Source organism: Gekko japonicus, unplaced genomic scaffold (genome assembly GCF_001447785.1).
Source record: "Gekko japonicus isolate JY-2015 unplaced genomic scaffold, Gekko_japonicus_V1.1 scaffold428, whole genome shotgun sequence".
In the NCBI taxonomy this organism is placed as follows: Eukaryota; Metazoa; Chordata; class Lepidosauria; order Squamata; family Gekkonidae; genus Gekko; species Gekko japonicus.
Window position 1 is genome coordinate 103538 of NW_015165842.1, and position 26055 is coordinate 129592.

General features: G+C 46.0%; 1 protein-coding gene across 1 annotated transcript; it reads left to right on the forward strand.

The window, feature by feature from the left end:
• On the forward strand, window positions 1-25072 carry MRPS31 (mitochondrial ribosomal protein S31). Its single transcript, XM_015411016.1, has 7 exons — window positions 1-133; window positions 2875-3174; window positions 6172-6327; window positions 13849-13992; window positions 17253-17332; window positions 21265-21408; window positions 24204-25072. The coding sequence occupies exons 1-7, from the start codon at window positions 51-53 to the stop codon at window positions 24461-24463; spliced, it is 1167 nt and encodes a 388-aa protein (XP_015266502.1). The 5' UTR covers window positions 1-50; the 3' UTR covers window positions 24464-25072.
• Window positions 25073-26055: the final 983 nt, after the last annotated feature.

Genomic DNA, 26055 nt, shown 5'->3' on the forward strand with positions numbered 1-26055 from the left:
CAGAGACGAGCAGGCTGGCCGTGGCTTGGTTCCTCGTTGCTCAGGGAATAATGTGGCGGAGGAGCGTTTTCGAGGTCGGGAGGTTCCGGGCTTGCCTTCGTGGCCGAGGAAATGACCTCGTGGCTCAGGACAGGTACCGGTGGGGGGGGGGACAGCAGCAACTCCACCGGGGTGGGCGAAGCGGAGAAGACGGTTGGTGGCAAGCCGGGAAACATCATCCTAGGGCAGAGAGTTATCTCACCGTGGGCGAATAGCTGAAGTGTCCTCCTTTCTCCCCATAGGTAGGATGTAGGGCTGCTGCTCGCTACCTGTGGCTTTCGAGGGCAGCCATACTGCATGTAATAGGTGACATGAAAGATCTCTGCTGCCTTAGGTCCTGGTCCCCGATAGACTAGTTGCCAGTCAGGGTATGAGGTTATGCTGACCTTGATAGGCCAGTGGCCTGACTTGATATAAGGCAGTTTCATGACGTGTTTGAGGTCTGTACTGGTGCAGTCTGTTCTACCACTTCAGCCAGCTCAAATGGCAAAGTTAATGTGTATTACATAAGAACATAAGAGACGCCAATGTTGGATCAAGCCAAAGGCCCATCCAGCCCAACACTCTGTATCACACAGTGGCCAAAATAACCAGGTGCCATCAGGAGGTCTGCCAGTGGGCCCAGGACATTAGAAGCCCTCCCACTGTTGACCCCCCCAAGCACCAAGATGACAGAGCATCACTTGCCCCAGAGTCCCTATCTATACCTTGTGGCTAATAGCCACTGATGGACCTCTGCTCCATATGCTTATCTAATTCCCTTTTGAAGCCGTCCATGCTTGTAGCCGCCACCACTTCCTGTGGCAGTGAATTTCACAAGCAGCACGATTAGAATCAAACTATTTATGCTCTTAACCTCACATTGCCTGATTGGGACAATGCTACGCAAGTCTACTCAGAAGTAACCTTCATTGCATTGAATGGGACTTACACCCAGGAAAGTGTACTTAGGATTGCAGCCTGTAACCCTCTTTACTTTCCTTCCCTCCCTGTTTAGTCAAGTCACAAAGTTATTGATAGGTCCATTAACAATTAAAAGAGGTCTTACTCATTTATTTAAATATTTATGCCTTGCCTTTCTCCCCAGTAGAGAACAACAACGTTGTTCTCCCACCTTCCATTTTATCATTGCAGCTACCATGTTAGGAAGAAAATGGTTGATAGAAAGTTATTATCCCTAGGTCACCCATTGAGTTTCATGGTAGAGTGAAGATTTGAACCTGAGTTTCTCCTATTGTAGATCAATGCTCTAACCACTACTCCACGCTAGCTCATTTTATATATATATATAAAACCATTGGTTCAATGAGTATAGCTCTATTAGGTTGTATATTAACCCTTGTTTATATATAATGCTGTACAATTGGTTGTAGATGTACAATGTTGTACAGTGTTGGTTGTACTAAATACAAATTGTCAAATAAAAAAAACCTTAAAAAAAGAAACTGATTACCAAAAACTAAAATGTAGAGGTTTGTAATGGTGAACATATAATTCACGTTGCTGCTGAGGGTTTTCTTGGTTTTAAATCTGTTTGTTACAGCTTAAAAAGTAAAGGATACTGTGAAAATCTAGTACCTGGTAGAGTTCACTAGAGTTGTAGCATTTCTGAAACAAGCCGTGCCCAGTATGTTAGGAGCCCACTTTGTTCTGGAATGAAATACTAGGTACCACTTTCAATAAAGATTCTCCTTTGAAAAAAAGCATCAGTTTTCTCAGATCTCAAAAGCTAAGCAGGGTCAGCCCTGTTTAGTACTTGGATGGGAGACCACCAAGGAAGTCCAAGGTTGCTACGCAGAGGCAGGCAATGACATAAGAGCATAAGAGAAGCCAATGTCGGATCAGGCCCATCCAGTCCAACACTCTGTCACACAGTGGCCAAAAATACCAGGTGCCATCAGGAGGTCCACCAGTGGGGCCAGGACACTAGAAGCCCTCCCACTGTTGCCCCCCCCCCCAAGAATACAGAGCATTGTTTGCCCCAGACCGAGAGTTCCTTGTGGCTAATAGCCACTGATGGACCTCTGCTCCATATATTTATCCAGTTCCCTCTTGAAGCCGTCCATGATTGTAGGTGCCACCACCTCCTGTGGCAGTGAATTCCATGTGTTAATCACTCTTTGGGTGAAGAAGTACTTCCAGATGTTCTAACCCGACCGCTCAGCAATTTCATTGAGTGCTCACGAGTTCTTGTATTGTGAGAAAGGGATAAAAGTACTTCTTTCTCTACCTGCTCTATCCTATGCATAATCTTGTAAACCTCTATCATGTCACCCTTCAGTTGTCATTTCTCCAAGCTAAAGAGCTCCAAACGCTTTAACCTTTCTTCACAGGGGAAAGTGTTCCAACTCTTTAATCATTCTAGTTGCCCTTTTCTGCATTTTATCCAATGCTACAATATCCTTTTTGAGGTGTGGTGACCAGAATTGTACACAGTATTCCAAATGAGGTTGCACCATCAATCTATACAGGGGAATTATGATACTGGCTGATTTGTTTTCAGTTCCCTTCCTAATAATTCCCAGTGTTGGCCTTTTTTATTGCAGTTGCACACTGTCTCAACATTTTCAGTGGGTTATCTACTATGACTCTTGGTCAGTCTCTGCCAGTTCGGACCCCAAACCACTTCTCTTTAACTTTTGCCCTGAAAGCACTACAGGGTCACCATAATTTGGCTGCACCTTGAAGGACAACAAATAATTGCGATCTTTGTTGCACATTTGGAACTAGTGACACTTTCATTTTTGTGATGGCAAAGCGTTTGAGAAACTGCATTGTTAACACATGGATTCATACTGAAGATGTAGACCTAAAAATGCCTGTATCTCTTTCCAGTAAGCCACACAAGAGTTTTGGCACCTCTGCTGTCTTCTGGACTACGAAAGATGAACCGGTGCCTCCAGTCAACAATACTGATAAAAAGACTGATGATAAGAGTAAGGGGGAATCAACGCAAGCTACTGCAAAGAAGAACTTGCTGAACGTCCTTAATGAAATGAAGGTAGAAATAAGTTCAAAGAAGACGTTTCTGAGGTTGAAAGCCCAGAAAATGAAGGCGCAAACAGAGGACTTGCCAGAACGTATGGAGAGCACAAGCAGCATGTTCCAGAAAGCTGCAGAAAACAAAGCTAAGAGGTAAAGGACATCAAATGAGGCTGATAGTCATAGATTCTGGGCAGACAAAAGGAAATACTTCTTTATACAGAGATTGATTAAAATGTGAAATTCACTGGTAGAGGATGTAGGGATGGCCACATGAATAGACAGCTTTAAAAGGGTACTAGATAGATTGATGGACAATAGGTCCATCAGTGGTTACTAGCCATGGTGACTGAGGGGAGCTTTCACATTCAGAGGCAGTCAACCTCTGAATCCCAGCGCTAGGAGGCCACATCAGGGGAGGGTCTCGGCCTCTATGCCCTGTTGTTGACCCTCCAGAGGAACTGGTTGGCCACTGTGTGAGACAGGATGCTGGACTGGATGGACCACTGGTCTGATCCAGCAGGGCTCTTCTTATGTTCTTATATATGCATTTCAAAAATATTTCGGGGCAGATTAGAGGCAGTATGGGTAGTAGAAGGAACGTTCATTCACCCAGAAGTGTAGTAAAGAATGCTATTCATTCCCAGAATAAATGGAATGTTTACTAACAGAACAGGAAGAAGGAGCTTGCAGGGCACTGAATCAGTTGGAATGAAATTGTCCTGCCTCACAGCTTGTCAGCCTAAGCTGTGTTCATGTGGTAACGATTCTTTGTGTAGCTCTCATTGCCACTGCAAATGCAGGGCATTCACAGTGGACAGTGGCACATTACAAGAACGTAAGAGAAGCCAATGTTGGATCAGGCCAGTGGCCTATCCAGTCCAACACTCTGTCACACAGTGGCCAAAAATCCCAGGTGCCATCAGGAGGTCCAGCAGTGGGGCCAGGACATTAGAAGCCCTCCTACTGTTGCCCCCCCCAGCACCAAGAATACAGTGCATCCCTTGCCCCAGATTGAGAGTTCCTATCTATACCTTGTGGCTAATAGCCACTGATGGACCTCTGCTCCATATGTTTATCCAGTTCCCTCTTGAAGCCATCCATAAAGCAGCTTCCCCAAAGTTTTTTAGCCTCCGCCGCCTGTGCCTGTCCCCCCCCCCCCCGTTGGAGGACTTTTAAAATTGGCAGTAGTTAGGTGACTATTTCACGATAAAGTTATACTAATCTGTTGCCATGATTACCAGCTCCTCTGGGTTCATTTAAAAAAAGAAAATCTAGCCCTTTTATTGCAGAGAAGTTAGGAGCGCAGCCTTGGATTTAGGCTTACTTTTGCCGCACAGTGGTTCAGTGCCAAGTGTGAAACTGCGCTTCTGCTTGCAAAACATATCTGCACGTGGGAGAGACACCCATGGTCAAACTTGTGGAAATAAAAAGTGTTTATTTTCCCCACAAGAATGTAAGAAGAGCTCTGCTGGATCAGACCCGTGGGCCATCTAGTCCAGCGCACTGTTTCACATAGTGGCCAACCAGTTGCCTTGGAGGGCCAAACAAACAGGACATAGAGGCTGAGACCTTCCCCTGATGCTGCCCCCCAGCAATCTGTTTAAAGAGGCAAATTGCTCCTTTACCTTCGCACTCCACGATCTCCAGTGGGTGTCAAATGTGTACATGCGGGGGGGAATTATGCTTTGCGTTCCTCCTGGTCACAGTCAGTTCAGAGGGGAAGAGACAGCTTTTCTTGATTGGAAAGGATTTGCAGTTCCCTATGTCAACGGATTTTTAAAAACACATAATATATGGAGGCTCCGTTCAGTCACCATGGCTAGAAGCCACTGATGGACCTCTTCTCCAAGAATCTGTCTAGCCCTCCTTTGAGCTATTTGTGCTCATAACCATTACTACCTCCACTGGTAGTGAATTCCAGAGTTAAATTACATGTTGAGTAAAGAAGTATTTTCATTTCTCTGTACTGAACCTATTTCCCAACAGGTTCATTGGGTGCCCCATCTAGATTATGGGAGACGGAGAAAAAGCCCTCTTTATCTACTTTCTTCACCCCATGCATGATTTTATAAACCTCTATCATGCCTTTCCTTAGCAGTCTTGTTTTCCTGGACTAGAAAGGCCTAGACTCCAGCCTTTTCTTATAGGAAAGGTGCTACAACCAGTGTTTCCTCTGAGCTGAGTTAGTGTGAGCTAGCTCACAGTTTTTTAGCCGCTGGCTCACCCATTTTTGTTTTAGCTCAGGAAGGATGGCTCCAGCACAAACTAGTTCATGCAGTAGCCAGATCGCTCGCTCACAACTTTAATGCCCGTAGCTCACAAAGTAGAATTTTTGCTCACAAGACTCCACAGCATAGAGGGAGCATTGGCTACAACCCCCCCCCCCAAATTATCTTGGTTGCCCTCCTTTGTGCTTTTTCCAGCTCTGCAATATCCTCTTGAGGCACGACGACCAGAACTGTACACAATACTTCAAATGAGGCCACACCTTAGTTTTATACAAGGGCATTAACGGCGGCCGTTTTATTTTCAGTCCCTTGCCCAATAATTTCAAGCATGGAGTTTGCCTTTTTCCACCACTGCTGCATGCTAGTTTGGCATTTTCTTTGAGCTTTCCACTACAACCCCAGATCTCACTCAGTCTCAGTCTTAGCCAGGTCACACGGTAAGGAAGCAAGGCGTGCTGGACTGGAGCCAGACTAAATTGGCGGTTTCCACCAGTTCCCACCTCCTGCTGTGGATCCACCCGTCTGTCACTCCTTAGGGTCCCCTGTCTCCCAGGAGCAGCATTGTACAGAGATCTTTGGGAAGGAGAAGGCACAAAAGTTCACCGGCGTCCTACCTTTTAGCAACCCAGCTTGAAATTAAAAAACTTTTGTGACTGGAGTGAGATTCCTCCCCCCACCCCCATTTCTATGTATGATTAGGCTGAAGGCTGTGGCCAAAAGTATCATAAAACGGAAAAAGGAAAGGAAGGAAAAGGAAAGGGATGTGAATGCAGGTCACAAGAGGCCAGTGGTGCAAATTCCGATGTCAAGTCACTGCTGCAACTGTTGTCTCTGATTATTTTCCTGTGATGACTAAAACTTGGGAAATGTGGGCAGAAGGGGATGGGTCAGTGTTGCTCACGCTTCTCTCTTCCAGCAGCAAGCCACTCAGTCCGGAGCTTCTTGCAGCTGCCTCTGCCGTCGCCTCCTCTCTGCCGTTGGACAAGAAGAGGACCGTTTCGGAGTTGCTCCAGCTGCTGAAGAAGCAGAAGGACATCACCGAGGCACGTAAAAGTGGAGAAGCCCCTGACATAAGGTTGGCAAATGGAGCCCCATTCCCACGGCGATCCTCGCCACGTTGCTGCAGTTGAAGTCCAGTGCACAAACAAGTGCTGGCTCAGTGTTCCCTCTAGGCTGAGTTCGTGTGAGCTAGCTCACAGTTTTTTAGCCTCTGGCTCACCCATTTTTGTCTTACCTCAAGAAGGATGGCTCCAGAGCAGACCGGTTTATGCAGCGGCCAATTAGCTCACTCACAACTGTAATGCCGGTAGCTCACAAAGTAGAATTTCTGCTCACAAAGACTCCACGGCTTAGAGGGAGTATTGGCTGGCGTTGGTTTGGTTCTGTTTTACTTTGATTTTTAAACTGATGCTCTACTTTAGAACCAGATAATAGAATATTGTGGTTTCATTGTAATGGGTTGATGTGCCGTAAAATGTCTTCTTTGTACCTTTGCCTCTTTTTATCTTCACACAGTTTTCCCCAAAGAGGTGATATTTGAACAGTAACTGCAGAATAGCGTTGACCAGGGGTCCACAGCATTTTTGAGCCTGTGGGCACATTCTGACACAGCCACAAAATGACTACCACAAAGCAGCTGCTGCAGGAGATAGAGCCAGCCGTAAAATGGCTGCTGCAGCTTACCTTCAATCACAGAGTGAAGATCCTCGTTTTGAGACAGCCCCTGCTGCCAAAGCAACATTTTAAAATATCTGCTCAGCCAATCAAATCTCCAATGGCCAATCAGAAGTCTTGCTGGGCAGAAGCCTCACCCACTTACTAAAAACACTGGATGGGCACCAAGAAAGGTGTCAACAGGCACCATGGTGCCCATGGGCTCTGCATTGGGGACTGCTGGCTTTGGCAAAGACTTGGCTGTGACACCAGTTTGGTGTAGTGGTTAAGTGTGCGGACTCTAATTTGGGAGAACCGGGTTTGATTCCCCACTCCTCCACTTGCACCTGCTGATGTGACCTTGGGTCAGTCACAAGCTCTGGCACAGCTGTTCCTGAAAGAGCAGTGTGTGTCAGAGTTCTCTCAGCCCCACCCACCTCACAGGGTGTCTGTTGTGGGGAGGGGAAGGGAAAGGAGTTTGTAAGCCGCTCTGAGACACCTTTGGGTAGTGAAGGGCGGGGTATAAATCCAATCTCTTCTTCTGTCTTCTTCTTAGTATAGACCCCACCCCCGTCTTGAGGAGAAGCTTTCCTAAGAGCTGGTCTAACACTTTGCTCCATAGTGCTTCTTTAGCCTTTCCTTGGACCTCGGTTTGCAGAGGATCAGATCTGTCTTTCAGCGTCTGAGGAGGAGGAAGACCCCAGTAGCATGTTGGAAGGGGGAGGTGGACCTCCTTTGGGAAAGATCCTTTGCTGCTTATGGAGACTCGTCAGTAGCGGCGTGGCGTTAAAGACAGGAATGTGGCAGTCAGCCCTTGTCTGCTTTTCTGCAGTTAATGATGAGCATCGCGCTGTTGGCTCTCCTCAAGGTGCTACTTTTAGTTGACTTTAATCTGCTTAGAGCAAGATAGGTAACAACACATTCAACAAAAAGTAATGGTGTATTTTTAGTAGGGCACATTTGGAGGCTTATTTGAAAGCGTTGCAGCAAGCAGGCGAAAGTGATCTTTATCAGATGCATGAAGTACTCTAGAAGACGGTGTATGTGTGATACGTACATATAGGAAGACAAACAGTTTTGTGACAAAATAGCAAGGCTAGGACTGCCCAGACGTAACTGAAGCATGTGGCGGGACAGGTAGGGAAAACTTACCTGTGCAGTGTTGTGTTCTGTTTACATGGGGCCTTCCACTGCTACATGTACCATATTAGCATGTCAGTACATCTCCTGCACCCTGACCTGGATGGTCCAGGCTAGCCTGCACCCTGTAGATCTTGCAAGCTAAGCAGGGTCAGTACTTGGATGCAAGACCACCAAGGAAGTTCAGGGTTGTGGTGCAGAGGCAGGCAATGGCAAACCCCCTCTGAACATCTCTTGCCTTGAAAACCCCATGGGGTGGCCTTATGTCAGTTGTGACTTGATGGCAAAAAATAATAATAATCTCCTGGCATGGGGTATGGGGTCACGGCTGGGCTATTGTTTCATGAACAGCCAGGATGAACTGGTTCAGCTGAGATGCCAGGTGTGCGCAGCACTTTACAACTAGGCCATATATCGCAGCTGAACATCACTCTTCAACAGAACAAAGTTTGAGTCCAGTGGCACCTTTAAGACTAACAGAGTTTTATTCTGGGTATAAGCTTTCGTGTGCAAAACACACTTCTTCAGATACAATGTAGTGGAATTTACCAGTCCATACATACAGGCAGAGGGTGAGCAGTAAAGTAGCATACGACATAATGAAGATGTTTAGCACATTCAAGGACCAAACAGTAAGAACAAGCTTAGTTTATATGGTTACCATTTGTTTGGGTTTAATTCTGGGGGAGAACATAGTGAAAGAAAGAAATATGTCAACATTGGAGATTGATGGGCAGATGTATCCTTAACTGTAGAATGCTGAGAGTAATTAACTGAGACCCTGCCATTACACTCCATCCATCTCCTTTCAAGCATGGAGGCAACCTTACAGCATCTTCTTCTTTGAAGTGGGATGGTTGGCTGTGTTGAGTTATCTCCCCTGTCCCCATTCCAAATTACATTACATTCTACTGGTCCCTGAATCTGTTAAACATCTTTATTATATTGTATGCTAATTTACTGCTTACCCTCTATCTGTATGTGTGGACTGGTATCTTCCATTTCATTGTATCTGAAGAAGTGTGCACGCACAGAAAAGCTTATACCCAGAATAAAACTTTGTTGGTCTTAAGGGTGCTACTGGACTCAAACTTTGTTCTGCTGCTTCAGACCAACACCTGAATATGACCCATCTGAATATGACTTTTCAACTTCTCATATCAAACATACTGTCCAAAGTTCACTAACAGAGGCAGCCTTTTGTCCGATTCTCCACGCATTCAGATGAACACACGTGTATAAAGCAGTAGTGTTTATTAAAGCAATGAAGAAGCTGGAACAACAGGAGTGTTTAGAATGACCCAATAGTGCAGGGCACAAGATAATAACCAGATTCATACAAAGACATAACCAATCAATATGGTTCCCGCTTTCACGGGTGGGTTAAACCTCGCGCCGAAAAGCCTGGGAGCCAAACGGCCAGAAACAGATAAACAATTATTTCATTCCCATGCGCTAGCTCATTATAGATAACAGCAAAGACACCACTCCGCACCTGTTAACCCTGGAAGATAATACGTTACAAAGCATACTACTAGCGTTCATAGAATGGAATGTCGGCCTCAAGCAATAGCAGGGGGAAGAAAGGCTGGCATCAAGAGAGTATACAAATGTTACACAGAACTCTTTGGCAGCTAGCTGACACCTTTCTTCTGTTCACATAAGAACATAAGAGGCGCCAATGTTGTATCAGGCCAAAGGCCCATCCAGTCCAACACTCTGTGTCACACAGTGGCCGGAAATACCAGGTGCCATCAGGAGATCCACCAGTGGGTTCACCATTTTGGGGTAACTGTTCTAGAATTTTTCCATATCTGAATATTAAAAATCTTTTGTTTCCCCTTTTCCCTCCCATATTTTACATTGACTGTTGGCGAGTATGAAGCAGTTTGTTTTCATACTATTGAAAAGCTGGTTTGAATCAGCTTGCACCTGCTTACTGTTTTCGAAGCATGTGAGATGTTTAGCCTCTCCTAACTTGTCCTTTTCAAAGTTAAACTGACCAAACTGAGCTCTTTGAAGTCAGGCTCTCCATTTATCTGCGGTGTCATCTTGAGCTCCTTCTTTTGTCTACTATAACTGTGTGTGTGTGGCTTTAAAAGTTTGGTTTGCATGGCTGTGATGATAATCTAGAGTGCTGGAATCAGGCAAGTGATATGATTGGTGAGTGACAGAGAGGGGGAGGGGTTTTGGAATGGATGCTGTGTGTTAGATATGACAGTTGATGAAGATCAGTTAAGTTCTGATTTTTGTGAGAGAAGCAGAAATTCTGTGTATGAGAGGAGTGAGACCCATGCCTGTGTGGGATGAGTTTAGTTCTGGGGTCTGAAGGAGAGACCTTCTTGTGTGTGATATGAGAGTTAAGTGCTGTGTCTGAAAGAAAGTGACAAGCAGTTCCGTGTTGAAACAGTTATAAGCTGAAGCTGAGTGTCTAGGAAACAGTAAAGATTATATGGACATGAAGGAAAAAGTGTTACAAAGTTACCTAAGGAAAAATCCCTGTCAGTAGGGAGCAGACTGTGTGTTATACCTACTTTACTAGTTACATTGTTCTACCCTCATATTTATGCTTTCTTTAAATAAATCCTATTTCATTCAAGTATACCAGCTCTGGAAAGAATCCTTCCTCAGACCACATAGTTCCTCGAAAGCTTAAACCCTCGATATACCTACCCAGTGATGAATATTATATTATAAAGGTTTGGAAAGCCTTAAATTTCCTGGTGGCAGCCGGATTACCCAGTAGAGAAAAACATAAAGTACACTTTTAAAGGGAAACCAGACCTCCCCAGTAAAGGGGTCGTCACACCCTCCCTTTTTAAATCCACCTGATTCTTGATAAGAAAAAGGTTGATACTCTTATTGTTCATTACTGCAGTTATACTGTATTCCACTTCTCTTAGTCCAGTTTGAGATCCAATTTGCCTTTCATAATTTCCAGGTGCTATTTTATGTTAGCGTTAGAAGGCAATGCTGAGTTGCTGTGGTCTGCATCATTCATCAGAATATTGGAACCTTCTTCTGGAAGGCCACTAACAACATAAATAAAAGAAGTCCCGGAGAATGCCTCTGGTTATTCTTCTCCAGCTGAAATGTTTACCCTGTGAACAAACCCCTTTGGTTCTCTTTGTTTTAACCACTTATTTACCTATACAACTCTTTTCTCCCCAATCGAGACTCAAATTGGCTTTGAACCAGCATCCTTTCCTTCTCCAGTTTATCTTCACAACAAGAAAAACCCTATGGGGTTGGTCGGGCTGAGTGTGAGTGACAGGCCCAGGGCCCACCCGGTGAGCTTCCTTGGCAGCCGGGGGTGGGGTTGGACCTGGGCCTTCCAGATCCTAGTCTGATACTCTGACCACCACACCACATGGGCTCTTCTTCGAACTGAACAGTCATTGTGTTCATACCCATCTTTTTGCATTTAACTAGGCGTATTTTCTCTGGTTTATTAAACATTCAAAAAAGGATTATCTCTATTACATAGCCCTTTAGAAAAATCACATTCTCAAATGAATATAAATAAACAAAGCACTGTTGTTGTTTGACATGTTCCTGCTTTTTTTTTTTTAAAAAAAATGGTCATGTGGCTTTCTGCCAGTAAATGACATTTTAGTTTTGTTTTTTTAAAATGCTTGCATTCATATGGCAAGGCCTCTGGATGTCACTGCTCTACCAGATCTTCACCCATCCATCAGTTTGTTTTGGAGACACAGGAAGAGCTGAATGTGAAATGGGAATAACAACAGTATTGGGATTTGTTTTTCTCTCTCCAAGGGGTGGGATGAGGTTTCTCTCAGTGGAAACTGTGGCATCACTGTCCGAAAATTAGAGTTAAAAGGGTGGAGCTTCATTACAAATCAGACAAAATCCAGAGTTACGATGTGTCCGGAATGTCTTTGAGTGAAACAGAGTCGATACGTTTCCAAGAAACATGTGCGTTGGTAGATGCTTGTTTGGTGGAGCTTAACAGCAGGATGCTCTCTCCCCCACACAGTTTGTGTCAGAGTTCTCTCAGCCCCACCCACCTCACAGGGTGTCTGTTGTGGGGAGGGGAAGGGAAAGGAGTTTGTAAGCCGCTCTGAGACACCTTTGGGTGGTGAAGGGCGGGGTATAAATCCAATCTCCTCTCCTCCTCTCCTCCTATAGTGACAGCCCAGTATCGAGAGAACCCTGATCATCCCACGCTGCACTCTGTTCTCCCTAGGCCTCCTGGGGTTTCAGCTCAGAGGACTGTTTGTGTGTAACAGGCCATCGAGTAGGCAGCCGACTTACCGTGACCCCCTCATCCAAGTACTAACCGGGGCCGACCCTGCTGGCCTTCTGAGATCTGGAGAGATCAGGGTAGGCTGGGGCATCGAGGTCAAGGCTCAGAGGATTTGACTGTCCCAAAAAGTGGGGCACGTTTACGCGTACAGCAGTAACTTGCTTGGAGGAAAGAAGGGCTCTTTTAGAGGAAGGGAATTTGCTTTTCCGTCTTAGCGTGGCAGCCAAACAAAGGGGCATGCCAAGCTGTTTCATAAAGAGATGAGGCTAGAAAACCCTTGCTAGACCCGCTAAAGCCCAGGTCCCTGAACAGTTGTGAGAGTGAGAAGGTCACTGGCGAGCAGAGTAGAGCAGAGCCGTCTTGGAAACTTCCTGAATCAAAAAGTAACTGCTAAGGAATGGTGCTGCTCAGTTTACTTGGCTTTTTTGCTGCCGTCTGTATATCTAAATCTGGTACGCTAAGAATCACCCTGTCTAAATATTTCTCAAGGAAATATTGTTTTCACTGCTCAAAATCAGAACTTTTGTTGTTATGTTTCATTTTTCCCAAGGATTGTGGGTGCTGGGGCGGGGACGCACATTGTCACGGGTGGCCTGACCTCCATGTCTTGGACAGAGCTAGAGGTGTGCTTAGTGTCAGAGATGCAACTGGATTAGGTGCCTGCAGATCCAATTATTTAAATACTACATGGTTTCTCATTTTCCTAGCCTGCATCCTAGGACAGGGTATTTGATAATCCCTTGTGAACAGTGTTCCCTCTAAGCTGAGTTAGTGTGAGCTAGCTCACAGTTTTTTAGCCTCCAGCTCACACAGTTTTGTCTTTGCTCAGGAAGGATGGCTCCAGAGCAAACTAATATATGCAGCAGCCAAATCGCTCGCTCACCGCTTTAATGCCAGTGGCTCACAAAGTAGAATCTTTGCTCACAAGACTCCATACCTTAGAGGGAGCATTGCTTGTGGATCAGTGTAGCTTCAAGTCTTCTTCTGCTGCCTGGCTGAATTCTGCTCCTTGCTCATTTGGGATCTTGGAGTGAGAAGGTAGTTGAATCCGTACCCATAGAAATCAGTGTTGTTTTGTGTTACTCCTTGTCATAGCCAATTCAGAGGGAAAAAAAGAGATGTCTTCTCTTGCTCGGGGGAGATTTGCAGTTTCCTGCCTCTGGCAATTTTTTGGGGTTTGGGTTGTTTTTTTATTGTGTGTGTGTATGTGTGCCTGTGTCTGAAAGTCATGGCGACCTCTGGCGACCCCTACTGGGGGCATGGAGGACATTCAGAGAAGTGGCTTGCTATTGCCTGCCTCTGCCTCCTGGCCCTGGTGTTCCTTGGAGGTCTCCCATCCAAGTCCTTGCCAGGGTCGGCCCTGCTTAGCTTCTGAGATCTGACGAGATCAGGCTTGCCGGGGCTGTCCAGGTCAGGGCCTCTAGGAATTTTTTTAAGACATAATTTTCATTAGCACAAGAGTGTTAAAAAGATGGTTAATGTGGTATATCCTAAGAACGCCACTTAAATAGATGTGGGGCATTCTTGATTTTTCAGCGACATCGTTACGAACATGAGGATTAGAAAAAACCCGCCGACACGGGAAGCCTTCCGGGCATCCAATCAGATTCAGTTCGATGAGGATGGGCGAGGCTATATGATTGACAGACACGCTTCTCATGGACCTACAGGGATGAAAAGGTATGTCTCCCAATGTTCTTCTGCATGACAGTCCAGTGGGCAATGATAGTCCAGGTGCCAGTGGGCGGTCTACATAACCCTACGCTTAATGAAGATTCTGCAGGGGAGATAATGCGTGATTTCCTGGGCATTCATTTTGAGCTCTCCCATCACTCTAGTTTCTGCACTTTGCTGAGGAGGAGGAGCAGTGTATTGATCTATTAATAATTTTATGAAGTCGCTTGTAAATAATTTGCTCATTTTTCATCAGTGTAGCCATCGTCTTATTATGACAGTTGGTTTTCAGAATCCAATATGCTTTCATGTTCAGTGCACCGTTTGATCAGACTGCAAGAAAACAGAATGTAAAGGGTGGGGGGAGACTGTTGCCCTTTATATTTATTACGTACACCTAGTTGTCGTCTTTACAGCCCCTCAAAGTAGCTAACAGGTGAAAAATATAAAATTCCAGGTCATGTCTTGGATCTGCCAGAGCATTTCTTTGGATGAAACAATTTCTGCCTGTGAAACATGACTTTCCTACCTCTCCCATTGGGCATTTGGGGCAGCAGTGTGTGTGTGTGTGTGGGGGGGAGAAAGTCACACTCCATGGACAGGAATCATTCCGTATGTCGAAACACTCCGGTGGATCCAGGCACATAGAACAACAATATTTGTGGTCATGGTGTCAAGTCCAGCTTGGAGCTGGCATAGCCTATAGCAGTGGTGGTGAACCTATGGCACGGGTGCAAGAGGTGGCACTCAGAGCCCTCTCTGTGGGCAAGTGTGCCATTGCCCCAGCCAGGCCCAGACCATCATTAAAGTGTCGAATTCTCTGCCAAATAATTTTAAGTAAATGAAAGCATTTGGGATTGCTTTCCTTACTTTGTTTGGATCCTCTTAAATTAATGTATGAGTGGTTTTTCCTAAAGCAAAACCTCAGTATTCAGGTTAAATGGCCGTGTTGGCACTTTGCGATAAATAAGTAGGTTTTGGGTCGCAGTTTGGGCACTCGGTCTCTAAAAGGTTCGCCATCACTGGCCTAGAGGTTAAAGGTATGAGCAAATGTAGAAATAAGATAAAGTGAACATGCCACTGTTGGCCTTGGTCCTCAATGATGTGCCCAGTGCAACTTTGTGTGTTGTGTGTATGTTAAGTACCATCAAGTCGCTCCTGACTTATGGAGACCCTATGAATTAGTGTCCTCCAAAACATCCTACTGTTAACAGCCTTGCTCAGGTCTTGCAAACTGAGGACTGTGGTTTCCTTTATAGAGTCACTCCATCTCATGTTGGGTGAGTCTTGATCTTTTCCTGCCGCCTTCAACTTTTCCTAGCGTTATTGACTTTTCCAGCAACTCTCATCTTCTCAGAATATGCCCAAAGAACGATGGCCTCAGTTTAGTCATTTGCTCTTCCAGGGAGAGGTCAGGTTTGATTTGATCTAGAACCCACTGATACACCTTTCTGGCAGTCCACTGTGTCTGTCACACTCTCTTCCAACAACACACTTCAGATGAATCAGCCTTCTTCCTGTCAGCTTTCTCCATTGTCCAACTTTCACGCCCTTACATAGTAATGGGGAATCCTACGGAATGAATTAACACCAGCAACACATCCTTACACTTAAGGATTAGGATGCAGAAGAAACGTAACAAAACTTTAGGATACAGAAGAAACTTAAGTTGCAGGTTAGAAATATTTAACAGGTACCCTGTGCAAAATCGTCCATATTGCCAGAGCAGAATTTCAATTTTGAAAAGACCTGTTTATAGTTGCCTCCTCACCCAGAAGTGGAAATAGAATTTGTTCTGCGATCTTAACCAGTTTTGGGAAAAAAATAGCTGTAGTTGAGAATAAAGACGTGTTAGGTTGGATCCCACAAATCCCGTTTGCTAGTGCTGGCGCTCTTCTCCAGCCCAAGGGGACTTCCCACCTGCACAAGAGGCTCTTCTTCCAGTGGAGAAACCCTCTTGAATTCGCCAGCTGGGTGAGAGACTTCTGGAGGAAATGGCCACCCCAGTGGAATGGATCCACAATATTCAGCCCTTTGTCCAAAATCTATCATATCTTGATTTCCATTTGCTGATCGCTGGAAGGCAGGAAAGAATGAATAGCACAGCAAGGTGTGAGAGGAATTTTCTGTAGTTACGCTTGGCGGCAGTGAAGCATCAACAAAGCAAAGTCAGTGTGGTATCTGGATCTGTGCTACGCACCGTTGGGCGGAGTTGTCAGACGGGTTCCTGACACAATGGCTGTGACGTTCTCTGGGGCCCTGACATTTGTTCTTAAAATGCAAAGTCTATTGTCCTTGCCTGCAGGTTCTCTTTCCAGCTTATGACAACAGATCCTGTCCGAGCATTGGGCAAATAGGGCAACTTGTTTGAAATCGGTGGCAGCGGCTGCTAGTGCTGGAGGGAGACATTTACCCAGCTAAATATGGGGTTGAAGCCAAAGGTTGTTCTCTGCCGATGGAGGGGTGTGTGTGATTTTCACTTGTTTCCCTTCCTTCTGCAGACCTCCACCCCCCCATTTTTCCTGAGGGTTCCTTGTTCCCCCCAGGAGCCTCACTTTGGGGAGGTCACTAGGCTGAAAGGGGTGGGGAGATTCACTTCTACTAATAAGCGTGCCTTCCATTGGTAGAAAACATCACTTAAATCCAACACATATGGAAAGAACTGGTGAGTGTGTAGGTTTGCCCATGAATGACCTACCGGGATTTGGGTGTAGATCCTTGAGTAGCTCTTGGCGGCAAATCCTCCTTTCCTGCTCTACAGGATGCTACCGAAATGGGGTTTCTTCATATTGTTGTTGTAAACCTAGGAAGTACCTTTAGGGCTGTATCTAATGTGTCGTCTTAAAAAAAGAAAGAAAGATCATTAAAATCCTGAACCAAGAATAGCTGAATTCTGTAATCCATGCAAGATGAGTAAAGCTGCCTTTTTGTTTTTAGTTTGCATGATTTAGTCTCTTATCGCTAGACATGGATAAGGGCTAAGCCTTATACAGGATACTGAATCCCATCCCCAACAATTGTGAATTTCTTCAGCTGCCTCACTTGTTTCTATTCCACTTTTACAGCTGCTTTTCATGGTGGGGGGATAAGAACATAGATGATTAAGTGTGCATTTTGCCATTGCGTGGAGATGTACACATATTTGTTTCTGCCCTCTTGCCTTCCACGCAGTACAGGCAGCATCCTAAATAGATCCTCTGTGCAGGACATGCTAAATAGTGAACTTCTAAATGATGCAAAATTTCTCTCTCTTCCTTTAAACCTAGGAGAGGACTGTTTTCAGGAAAAAGACTTGATATTTTCCCTGTTCCTCCTTCTCCTGCACCAGAGGGAGCCCTTGAAGCAGGTTAGTAGAACTTGATATTTTCCCTGTTTCTCCTTCTCCTGCACCAGAGGGAGCCCTTGAAGCAGGTTAGTAGACAAGTGTTTAACAGCCAGCCAAGTAGATTATTTGATGTAATAAAATTCACCCACTGTCCTGTGAAAGTTTCCTGTGAACTGGAGAAGGAGCAGGTAAGTCAGTTTCTTGATGGAAAAATCAGGCTGCACAGTGGAACAGAAGACTGGACTTGTGTGTGCGTGTGTGTGTGATTGTTTGCTTGTCTACAACCTGTGAAGGCCACATGTTTTTTGTATAGTAAACTAGACAGCTGTGAGTTTTAATAATATCGTTTGCAGAGAGTTAACAGACGTTGACAGAATCTGCATTGGCTTCCATAGAAATGTTGGAACGCCAGCCCCGTAGATGATCAAGTGAGATGTGTCCACTGGACCCCTCTTCCGTCATTCAGATTGACTGAGAGCCCATCTGAGCGCCATAGCACCCGCTCCTTGGCTTGGCCTCCGTTTTCTGGAGTCAGCCGTTCACGATTGCCGCTCTTTCTGGCCTCAGACCGGTTGCCCCATTTCAGCTGAGATCCAGTCCCTCCTTTGCCACGCCAGCAGTGCTTCTTCTTTCAATGCTCGGCACATTTCAGAGAGACAGCCCTCACGCCAGGGGAACCTTACTGCTTGCCATTTGAACTGAGGAGCAGGGTTTTTTTGGATTCTGAGCTTCAGGTACAGAATCCAGATGCCTCGGGTCATAGAGCAAAAGTTGTGTCTTTGCAGTGTGCGTTCGGGATGGTATCCTTGCGGGCCTCTCCTCTACGTCTGCCTTGGAGCTCTCTCTCATAAACTTTTGAGGGGGGGGGAAATCTACAGCTGTTCAAGTGCAGCTTGCATCAGTATATATTACCAACATTTTCACCAAACCATCACAGCTAAATGGTTTTCCACGTTTCCGATCCACTACAGACATCTAGAACGCAATTGCCCATGTTGTTTCAGCTTTCTTTTTTTTGAAATGCATTCTTTTAAAGAGCCGTTTGTTTATTTTTTTTCTCTCTGTAGTTGTTCAGATCATTTTGGGGTTTTTTAATAAACAATTTTTATTTTATATAAGAGAAACAAAAGAGCAACAAACAAACATACATACAGAACAGGGGGAGCCCCATTTATTTTGTCTGTTAAGTTACCTCATACATTAGCAAGTTATATTTTTTATTTTCTCCACCTTGTATTTTAGACTAAATCTTTGTTCAGAACTAAAAAGAAAGTTATAGTTCATATTTCCTTGTGCTTCAGTTCTATCAGATCATTTTGAATAATTTATTTATACAAGCGGGCTCAGGGCGGGTGACAATGATGGAAATACAAAATCATCAAAACAGTTTAACAATAAATAGTTACAGCAGTTAAAATAGCAAGTAATGCAGTACTAGAGAATATATAAGGTTTCAGCCGTACTGAATGATTAAAACCAACCAGGCCCTCGAACCAGGAGCAATGATAGATCTCCTTAAAGGTGTTGCAAATCCAATTGGGGGGCTCCAGCAAGGGAGGCCAGATGTCTGGGCACCCACCACCTCAACCAGAGGCCTGGTGGGACAGCTCCATTTTGCAGGCCTTGTGAAACCGCAATAGGACCCTCAGGCTCCTAATCTCAGACAGGAACACGTTCCACCAGGCTGGGGCCAGGACCTGATAGTTACTGTGACGTCCTCGCTTATTGGGGAGACTGTTTCTCCTCTAAACACACTCTGTGTACATGAACTTGGTAGATTTCTGCTGCCACCAGGAATTAAAAAATCCAACTCTCTCTATTTTGGTAGAATGACCCAGGCGCTTCAGAGAACTATGGCCCTGAGGAAGGACTGTTCTGATTGCTGGGATAAGTTTAAACAAATAATGATTTATTTATTAAAGAACAAAATAGGTTTCTGGGTATTTTTGAACTGTTGAAGAAAGAAAATATAACTGACGAGGCTTGGTGTCACACACAGTCTCTCATACACCAAAACTCAACTCTGACAGGCTTATATCTCTCTCACATATAGCCACACAGGCTACTCTCTTGCTCATATATAGCCACACAAGCTGAACTCTCTCTCTCATATATAGCCACACAGGCTAACTAAACTTCAACTGCTTCCTCTGTCATACAGACTCTCACAAAAAACTCTCCACACTCGTCTCTTCCAGAACACAGAATCACCTCATAGAAATCTCTCCTCCCACACTCTGTCATCAGCCAGTCACATCACACTTGTCTCCCTCTATCACTCTCCGTACCTTACCTGCAGTCAGGGGTCTTTTGGGGCCGGAGAGCCACTCCGGCAGCCCAGGAGCCCGCACTAATGGCGGCGGTGGCAAGCCCCGCCCCTAGCTCGCCATGTTTCAGCTCGGGGGAGGCTGGAGAGCCGCGTCACCCGGGTCCGTGCAGGAGCACTGTGGCTTGGGGGACAGCAGGAGAGCCCCGCCTCCATGTCTCCCAGGCCATGCAGGAGTGCTGTGGCTTGGGGACGCCAGGAGAGCCCCACCTCCGTGTTCCCTGGGCCCGCGCAGGAGCGCTGCGGCTCGGGGGACGGCAGGAGAGCCCCGTGTCTCCCAGGCCGCGCAGGAGCATTGTGGCTCGGGGACGCCAGGAGAGCCCCATCTCCACGTCCCCCGGGCCCGCGCAGGAGCGCTGCGGCTTGGGAGAGGGCAGGAGAGCCCGTCGCCGCGTCTCCCGGGCCACGCGGGAGTGCTGCGGCTCGGGGGACGGCAGGAGAGCCCCGTCTCCGCATCTCCCTTTCCCTCCTTCTTCCCTTCTCTCTCTTTCTTTCCCTCCTTTTCTTCTTTCTCATGCTCTTTCCTTCTTTCTTTCCTTCTGTCTACTCTCTCTCTTTCCTTCCCTCTTTCCTTGATCTGTGGCCCAACTCTAGTGAGAAGGGGTTTAAACTTTAAACTTTAAACCCCTTCTCTCTTCGCTCCCCCCCCCCAACTGGGGAAGGGAAGGGGAGGCTTTTGAAGATGCCTCCCCCCCCTTTTGCTTCCCCTTCTGACATCACTTCCAGTGATGTCAGGGGGCGTGGCATATGCTAATAGCCCAGTAACTCATTAGCATACCATATGCTAATGAGCTCCTGCAGCTCTTTTTCTACGAGAAGACCCCTGCCTGTCGTCACACTAAACATTTAAAGAAACACACACACCAAAATATGGAATCATTACAGTTACCTAGTCAGCCTTTCTGTGCTGTTTAATTGTGTGTATGGGATATGTGTGTGTGTGTGTCTTTTTTCTATACAAGGGAGCTAGATTCTGGAGCACAATCCAGAGAAAGATCTGTCCAACATAACTACTTGACAATGTGCTTCAGTCCTGTTGTGCTCAAATTTGGGATCGTCACTGATTCATACTGGAAATATTGAAGCGTACAACTGGGATTCCTGTTAATCATCCGAGTCTTCAGGATGCTATTCGGCAGCCAAAAATGGAGGTTATGAAGGGGAGAAAAATGATGCACTGAAATAGCAGTTCCCTCGTTTTAACATTTTGAGCTGGGGAGTAAGTTTGTTTTCATGATCCGCCTGACACTACATGGGATTTTCTTTCAGCAACACAACATGTTTAATTAAATGTTTGCTTTGTTTTCACCCCGCCTTTGCCCCCCAATTGGGGACCCCAGTTGGCAGCTGACATTGTTCTCCTCTCCTCCCATTTTGTCCTTGCAACAACACTGTGAGGCAGGACAGGCTGAGCGTCTGTGACTGGCCCAAGGTTGCCCAACCAGCTTTCATAACGAGGATTTGAAGCGGAGTCTCTCCTACCCTAGTCCGACCCTGTAACCGCTACACCGCACTGACTCTGTTTCTGAATTCTGGATTTGTTTCTGTTCATATATTTTGCCATCTTCGGCGAACAGCCATTTTTTGGGCAGCTGTGACTTGCCGATATTTATGTTTTCTGACACAGTGACGAAACCCAACATTTGGGACGTGGAGCTCGCCAAAGAAATCACCGCGGTTGGTCAGCGACCCCCTCGGAACGCTTTTGAGGAGATGATAGAGTGGACAAAAAAAGGAAAGCTGTGGGAGTTTCCAATTAATAATGAAGCTGGTATGTGTCCTGAAAAACATCTCTGTGGGCCTAGCTTAGTTTCCTGATATCTTGTGCGGGAGGTGCGGGGGGGGGGGGGTCTTTCTGGGCAAGTCCAAGATGCGGTGCCCCTTCCGATCCTGAGCGGCACCAGCAGAGCCTCTCTGGAGGAAGGTAAGTTCCCCATGTCCTTCTTTGTACTGAAACCTTCTCCCCTCCCAACCCCCAGTCAGGTCCCTGTGGGTCAGTGGACCAAAAGGAAGAGTGTGGAGGCCCAATCAGGAGTCTGCAGGAGAGGGAAATCAGCAAAAGCCACACCCTCTCCTCCTCTGCAAACAAAAACAATTCTGTCCTACCGGAGGAGCTGTGGCTGCTGTGCTGACCAATAGGGCCCTTGGATCCAAGCTGGTTCATTGTTCTGGAAGTCTCCTATCGGTTCAGGGACTTGTTTCCAGTCACTCTCCTATCTTTGTTTCTCAGTCATTGAAAGCCCTCCCACGTTCGCCTAAGAGTGATGGGTACTAATTTTAAACAAACAAAATCTTCTCATTGACATTTTAGGCCATTTCTTTGAGGAACAGGGAAGCTATCTTAAGATACCCGTCATCATCAGGAGTCATTATTTACTCTAAAACCCCCCCCCATCCCTGCATAAGCTGAATTGTCATGTTGTGACTCAGCCAAGAAGTCCAAGAGCAACAGGCAGGGCTGAGGCTGAAGCCTGTCCCTGCCAGGGCGCGTCCAGGCAGGCGAGGTTTAGATCCGTCCTATCGGAGCGTAGAAACAGCAGGAAGGAAGCGCATGCCGGTAACGCTCAGGGCAGGCCTCTGCAGCCGGCGAGCCACGGACGTTGCTTCCTTGAGTGCCTCTGCCACCACAGACCGTGTCGCCGTTCGTGTGCTTAAGGATGAGTCATCAAGCGACCTACGTCTGTGAATCAGTTATTAGTCACAAGCAGGGTCAACTGATACAGACGAGAGCACAGGAGGTCACTGTGAAGCAAAGTTTGAGTAAGCAGGAGTTATGTAGCAGACACAATTGCGTTGGCGGGGATTTGCCTTTGACGGGAGCCTAAAATCCCACTGAGCCAGAAACTCCACCACCGCCCCGCCTTTTTGTGGCTCCACATATTCCGTGTGCCTTTCGGGATTCTCTAAAAGCCCTGTGCGGCCTGGTACCACCCTACCTGTGGGACCCGCCTCTCCCCGTATGAGCCCCAGTGAGCTTTACGCTCTTCTGATCAGCACCTCCTGGTGATCCCCGGCCCGAGGGATGTCTGCTTTGCCCCAACCTGGTGGAACAGGCTCCCACCCCAGATCAGGGCCCTGGCGGGACCTATGACAGTTCCGCAGGGCCTGTAAAACGGAGCTGTTCCGCCAGGCTTTTGGTTGAGGTGGTGGATGTTCAGCCATTCTGCCCCCCCCCCCTGTTCATGGCCCCTTCCCAGTGCCTTGCTGTTGTAGATAATACTGTTGGGCACTGGAGCTTCTGGGGTACCTCTATCCATCTGATATGAGACACGGGGTTTGCTGTTATTGTTTATTGTGCCATCTATTGGTTTTATTGGTTTCATTGTTTTTACTGTTCTATGGATTTTATGTTGTAAGCTGCCCTTGTGGGATAGGGCGGGGAATGATGATGATGATGATGATGATGATGATGATGATGCCAAAGTTCTAGCAGGTAGAGAAGCATTCTGACCATCCCTTGGATATGTTCAGTCCAATCTGCCATGGACCTGGCCATTTTGGTGAGGGTACCATGCTGGAGACACTTTAGGATAGGCGGATGGACGAAACAGGTGGTAGAGCTGCCTTGCTTCTGAAAGGTACCAGGATTTAGGAAGTCCATCTGCCTAGTGGATGACGGGATAATTTTTTTAAAAAAATCTCTATCTCTTACCAGTGATTGGTGTGGGAGAAGACATGGGGGCCTGGATCCAGACTAGAAGTTCTGTGGGCGCATCCAGTGTGCTTTTCCCACCTCCCTTTCCCTTGGCAGCCCCAAATGCCCCCCCCTCAGAATCCTGTCCCTGAAGGAGAGAGTGCCCCCAGGAGCAGGTTATTTGGAGGGGTTATTTGGGGTTCCACTGGGAGGGGGAAGTGGGTCTGCAGGCAGAAGTCCTTGCCTCCACGATCTAGTCTGGATCTGGAGCAGTCGGAGGACATTTGGAGGTGATTCTCTCAAACCCGTTTTTTTTTTTTAAAGGAGATAATGCCAAGTTTGTTTCAAGTGAATGAACTTGAATATGGAACAGTTATGCTTCAAAACCCTTTCCCAAAGGATGATCTCAGTTTGGCGGATGGCTAAACTTTTGGCTATTTGAACTGCCTCTCGCACAAGTTAGCAGAGTTTCTTGCAGGTCTAGTCAAGGATCCGTCATTTTTAGTGAAACAAATGGATCGAATGAATTTAAGTAATGATATGAGTCCAGCAGCACCTCACAGACCAAAAGGATTGTCAGATAAGAGGGGAGCTTTGATTCCCTCCAAATCTTGTCGTTCTCCAAGATTCTGCTGGACTCTAACCAAGTTGTTCCAACTTCAGGCCGACATGGCTACCCTCAAAAACCATCTTCTAAAATAAATTGGGTAACTTAAAAGTATGCACATGTTCTTGCTGCAAAAATTAAGGACGTCTTTTTCAGTTTTCAAAACACGTTTATTGACATGCCCCCTCCAAAGGAACCCCCAAGCCTTCCCCATAGAAGGCTATAGCCTATTTTGAACTTGCATTCCGTTAGTCCTTTCCTATATTTCTTTTCTGGTCGGTCAGTTTTACGATGATTTAAGTCGTTATTGTGATTGCTTTGTTAGGTTTAGAAGAGGACGCTGAATTCTATGAACATCTGTTTCTGGAAAAGCACTTGGGAGATTTTCCTAGGGAAGGACCAATTCGCCACTTCATGGAGCTCGTCACCTGCGGACTTTCTAAAAATCCATACATGAGTCTTAAAGAAAAGGTGGAATATATCGATTGGTTCCAGAATTACTTTAAAGAAAAAGAAGAGCTGCTTAAAGAAATTGAAGCACACGAGAAGGAATTGCTTCTTGAAAGAGAGAAGGTAGCAGAGTGATGAAAACCCTTCCGTGAAAAAGAAAACAAAGGACTTTTGTTGTTGGTACATATTGGATAGTTTATACAGTCCAGTCTGGAAAAAGGGATGAATATATGAAAATAGTTTTAAAAGCCTCTCACACTCAGAGAAGAAGGTGGTTTGTCATTAAGCCATATCGATATTGATAAGGGTTTGTAATTCTGTTTCAGACAAACTAAGTGGAAGTTTATGTTGTCTCCCTCCCTCTGCTCATTCTGTTGTATCATATTGTTCAATCTTCCCTGTTCATTACTTAAATACATTTGGAGGCGGAGAAGGAAAAAAATCTCTATTCTTACAGATTCTCATTCACTCTCAGCCAAAGCTTGCGCTTCCATGGCCATTTTTTCTCCCAGCGTGAGATCCAGTTTAGTTTTCTTCTCAACTTTTCAGTGTAATTCACATGGGAGTGAATCCTAAGAAAGGCCAAACACGTCTTCAAGATTGTGAACCTGACTTTTGGGGTCTGGTAAAACCTCTTCCATATGTTTAAAACAGTTGTGTAGTTCTTACGAGCTTTCCTGCAACTTCCCAGTAACGTTATTTCACAGGCAGGCAACGGGTTTTTGGCCCAGCTGCCGAAAAACCAACGCCTATTTTTATTATTTATTATTTGCTTTCAATTTGTATCCCGCCTTACCGGTATGAACTGGCTCAAGGCGGCTTACACTGTTAAAATACAATAAGACTAATAAATACACTAAAATTACAATAAGAACAATTACATAAATGCCTACCTGTGAAGATGTTGGTCTGCCGGCAAATAAAATGTGGGTGGGCTTGTATTTGGCCCGACATGTAAGCAAAGTCCCGTCAACGTTACCAGAATCTCCTGGATTTGCTTTGGACTGTGCAGGTCTGGGAGGCAATACTGGGCGTACGCCATGCCCATTGACTTCTCCTGCACTACTGGCCCTAGCAGTGCTGCTGCCAGTGTCTGTTGCTTGGGCAGAAAACTGGCCTTGGACGCCAAGAAAAATGGGCTGGTGTGCCACTGTTGGCACGCCTGCCTTATTTTGATCCCGCTTTGGCTCATGTACCCACATCAAGTTAACCTTGCTTGCCAAAAAATGAGATCACGGCCAAATTTGCTGCTCCTTGGCCTGATGACATTGGGAAGGAGAGCTGGAAGATCTAACTCACCAGCTCCATATAAATACGAACTGATGAACTGGCGGGGGGAGAGTGCATAGCATAGATGGTGCTACATTTCCTGGCCCCATTTATTACCTTTCTGGGTGCAGTCAAGGAGATGGCATCTGAATTCAAACCAAATTTCATCTGTCCCAAAAATCTGGCAAGGGCTCCAGTACTTCTCCGCTTCTGAAAGCTGTGAAATTTAGGAAAACCAGTACTGCTTTCAGCCTCATAGCTGGGGCGACCGGCTTGCTACTGCTAGGAGAAGGGTCAGCATATTCAGCACAAACACTGTGCCTGACTCCATAATGAACACAGAGAAGAAGAGGAGATTCACTTCACTTGGAGTCTCATAGCGGCTTACAAACTCCTTTCCCTTCCCCTCCCCACAACAGACACCCTGTGAGGTAGGTGGGGCTGAGAGAGCTCTGACA

Coding starts and splice junctions, on each gene's coding strand:
- MRPS31 (XM_015411016.1), top strand. CDS start 51: ATGTGGCGGAGGAGCGTTTTCGAGGTCGGGAGGTTCCGGGCTTGCCTT. Junction 3,175..6,171: donor GCAGAAAACAAAGCTAAGAG/GTAAAGGACATC, acceptor CTCTTCCAGCAG/CAAGCCACTCAGTCCGGAGC. Junction 6,328..13,848: donor GGAGAAGCCCCTGACATAAG/GTTGGCAAATGG, acceptor TTGATTTTTCAG/CGACATCGTTACGAACATGA.